At 54.4% G+C, this 1,710-nt stretch overlaps 1 protein-coding gene across 2 annotated transcripts in view; it reads right to left on the bottom strand.

The window, feature by feature from the left end:
• Window positions 1–1,710, bottom strand: part of PLSCR3 (phospholipid scramblase 3) — a 19,538-nt gene that overhangs the window by 8,633 nt on the left and 9,195 nt on the right. For both annotated transcript variants that reach the window (XM_015420345.1, XM_015420343.1), the window contains exon 3: window positions 267–309. In XM_015420345.1, coding sequence (XP_015275831.1) covers window positions 267–309 — 43 coding nt within the window. The remainder of the gene's footprint in view (window positions 1–266; window positions 310–1,710) is intronic.

Consider the following 1,710-nt stretch of genomic DNA (forward strand, 5'->3'; position numbering starts at 1 on the left):
TTGGAATGATGGAGTGTTTTGTTATACTGCCTATAGCACTATAAATCGAACGTTAAAAAATCGATCACCCGCGCGGGAGGAAAACGGCGGGAAAACAAAGCGGTGCAAGTCTGAAATGCCAAACCGCTTATGATCCGGCTCATTTCCGGTAGGGGCAAGCCCTGTGTGAAATGGCAGCCCTGTACTGGTTCACTTCAAAACGGATGATTGCCGGCTTGAAACCGGGTGAAACTGGGTAATGTGAAATTCCCCTCTCTCTTTCTCACCTTCCACAAGCTCCACCTTCTGGTGTATCAAAATTTGATCGATCTGAGAAGAAACACAAAAACCACACCACAGTAAGAAACAGGCCGCATTACGAAAAAAACACCTGATAAGTCTAAACACCAGGAGGTCCCAAACCAGAATAATCCCAAAACAGCCAGGTGCCCACAAGCCCCAGAAATGGGCCAAGGAGGTATGTGCCAAATAGCAGGTTTTGTCCTCATGGGGGGTGGGAACACCACGACGGTGTTCACAAGCGGAATCCAGGCCGTGCGCCCAATCGAGCAGTTTGCATGTCTCAAATTATTACCAAGAAGGGCGTCAAGGCCAGAGGGAAGCCCTTCGAGGACTGGCTTGGAGCCCTTCTCCTGAAAGCCGGTCCACTGAATTCAGGGGCCACCACAGGGCCCCACCCCAGTGTTCCCTCTAAGCTGAGTGAGTGTGAGCCAGCTCACAGTCGTTTAGCTTCCAGCTCACACATTTTTGTCTTAGCTCAGGAAGGAGGGCTCCAGAGGAAACTCATTTATGCAGGAGCCAAACCGCTGGCTCACAACTTTCATGCCAGCAGCTCACAAAGTGGAATTGTTGCTCACAGGACTCCACAGCTTAGAATTGTTGCTCACAAGACTCCACAGCTTAGAGGAAGCCTTGGCCCCGCCTGGACCTCCATCCATCCAAGCCGGTCTGCTCTTTGCAGCCTCTCTAACCGGCCAGGGTGCCTATTGTTCCGCTTCCACAGGAAAGACGGCCACACCACAGCCAGGGGCAGATCCTGCTCCAGGTGGAGGTGCTCTGCCCTGTTTTTCCATCCTGGCCACGGACATGTGACTGTCTCAGGATGGGGGGGGAGAAGGGTGCGTCTGGGGCACACACCAAGGGTCAATTCAGGGACCTCTGGGGTAGACAGGGGCAGATGCACAAGAACCCCTCTGCCCGGAGAGGGAAGCTACTTTTCAAGCCACCGTTCTCTTCGGGCTCAGTATGGGCCCAGGATTCACCCCTGGTACTTTGCTTCCATTCAGAGAGCCGTGCCACGAAATGAATCGTAGAACAGCTGCGGGGGAGAGCTCTCCGCCACTCCGTAGCCCCTTACCACACCAGCCCCCCCCCCCACGGACACTCCATGGCATGAACTGAAACAGAACCTGGCTGGACCTGACCCAAGATCATAAGAACGTCAGAAGGGCCCTGCTGGATCAGACCAGGGAAGGTCCATCTAGTCCAGCATCCTACCTCCCACACTGGCCAACAAGTTCCCCTGGACGGCAAGCAACAGGTCATAGAGACTGAGGCCTTTGTAAGAACCTCAGAAGAGCCCTGCTGGATCAGACCAGTGAGGGTCCATTCAGTCCAGCCTCCTGTCTCACCCAGTGGCCAACCAGTTCCTCTGCAGGGCCAGCAACAGGGCAGAGGGGCAGAGGCCTTCCCTGATCAGAACATCAGAAG

Source organism: Gekko japonicus, unplaced genomic scaffold, assembly GCF_001447785.1.
Source record: "Gekko japonicus isolate JY-2015 unplaced genomic scaffold, Gekko_japonicus_V1.1 scaffold336, whole genome shotgun sequence".
Taxonomy (NCBI): domain Eukaryota; kingdom Metazoa; phylum Chordata; class Lepidosauria; order Squamata; family Gekkonidae; genus Gekko; species Gekko japonicus.